This window comes from Plasmodium reichenowi, chromosome 14 (genome assembly GCF_001601855.1).
Source record: "Plasmodium reichenowi strain SY57 chromosome 14, whole genome shotgun sequence".
NCBI lineage: Eukaryota > Apicomplexa > Aconoidasida > Haemosporida > Plasmodiidae > Plasmodium > Plasmodium reichenowi.
Genome location: NC_033659.1, coordinates 2,873,056 through 2,874,467, shown reverse-complemented (window position 1 = coordinate 2,874,467; position 1,412 = coordinate 2,873,056). Strand labels below are relative to the sequence as shown.

Sequence of the window (1,412 nt, the reverse complement as noted above, 5' to 3'; positions counted from 1 at the left end):
AAAACCTCCTTTTACCGTTGATCATTTAAATACAAATGTTTTCAATGATTATTTGTATACAGGAGATCCATTAAATCCCCAGGTGAATATATACATAAAATAGAAGTTGGGAAAAAAAAAAATTAAAAAATATAATATGCATATAATATATTTGTATATATGTGTAGCCTTTAATATTACGAACGATGCTTATTTTTTTTATATTCGAAATATATCCCAACATTTTCTATAATATATATATATATATATACATATATATGTATAATTCCAAAGTTTCCTTTAATTTTTTTTTTTTTCGTGGTTTTCGCATTTTTAGGTAGGGGACATAAGAGTGTCTTTTTATGGAAATGCCTCTACGCATGCCACTGTTATAGGGGTTCAAACATCTAGACTACTGAATAGTATTTTTGAAATTGAAGGCGTGAATTTATTGAAACGAAATATAGTTTTAGTATCAGAAGAAAACAGAATGATGATTAATAAGACCAAACATTTTATAAATAAAAATTATGGAAATATAACTTCTTTGTGGTTTTTTAGAATAATTACATATTTGATTCTCTGTACAGAAATTTATTATATATTGATAGGAACATCAAACGTAAAAGAATAAAAATATAACACACACATAAAACAAAAAAAAATATTATATATATATATATATATATATATGTGTATAATTCACACGTTTCAATTGTTTATTATATTTCATTTTTAGAACCTTATGTGGAGAATTGCTGTGAGTTGTTCAACTTCTTCCATAATATTAACAATTTTCCCATGTGTGTTTTGGATATTTTGTGATACTGCCATTTTTTTATTTTTATTAATTTTTCTTTTTATCATGTCATTATTTCTATTATATATTTATAATACTGAAATAGAAAAGGATTATAAGGAACTCAAAAATTATATGAAGAAACCTGTTAGGGATACTACAAATTATACATTTTTAAATGTGACAGATACTTGTACTGGGGCATATGAAGAATTTAATTATGGAAAAAATAAAATTAATAATAATAACCTGGAATCAAATAGTGACGTTTCCTATACCCTTTCACTTAGCAAACACCCAGGAGGGAAGTTTGAATCATCCCCTGCATATATATGATAACAAATAAAAAAAAAAAAAAAATAAAAAAAATAAAAAAAAACAATATATATATATATATATTAATGTTATATATTTATATATTTTTTTATGTACTATTTAATATTACAATATTAATGTCATTTGAATAATTATTATGCATTTCTTACTAATTAAAAATAAAAGAATAAATAATTTTAATATATATAAATTAAATATATATTTTATTTTTTTTTTTGTTTATTTTTTAAAATTATATATATTAAAAATATTATATATATATATATATATATATATAATGCATATACTTTTTTTATTA

General features: G+C 20.8%; 1 protein-coding gene across 1 annotated transcript; it reads left to right on the top strand.

Annotated features, from left to right (window-relative positions):
* PRSY57_1470700 (putative membrane protein) lies at positions 1-1,114 on the top strand (the record flags this gene model as incomplete). Its single annotated transcript, XM_020115378.1, has 3 exons — positions 1-82; positions 317-601; positions 719-1,114. Coding segments are annotated over 3 exons (763 nt in total), but the record flags the coding sequence as incomplete, so codon positions are not given.
* Positions 1,115-1,412: the final 298 nt, after the last annotated feature.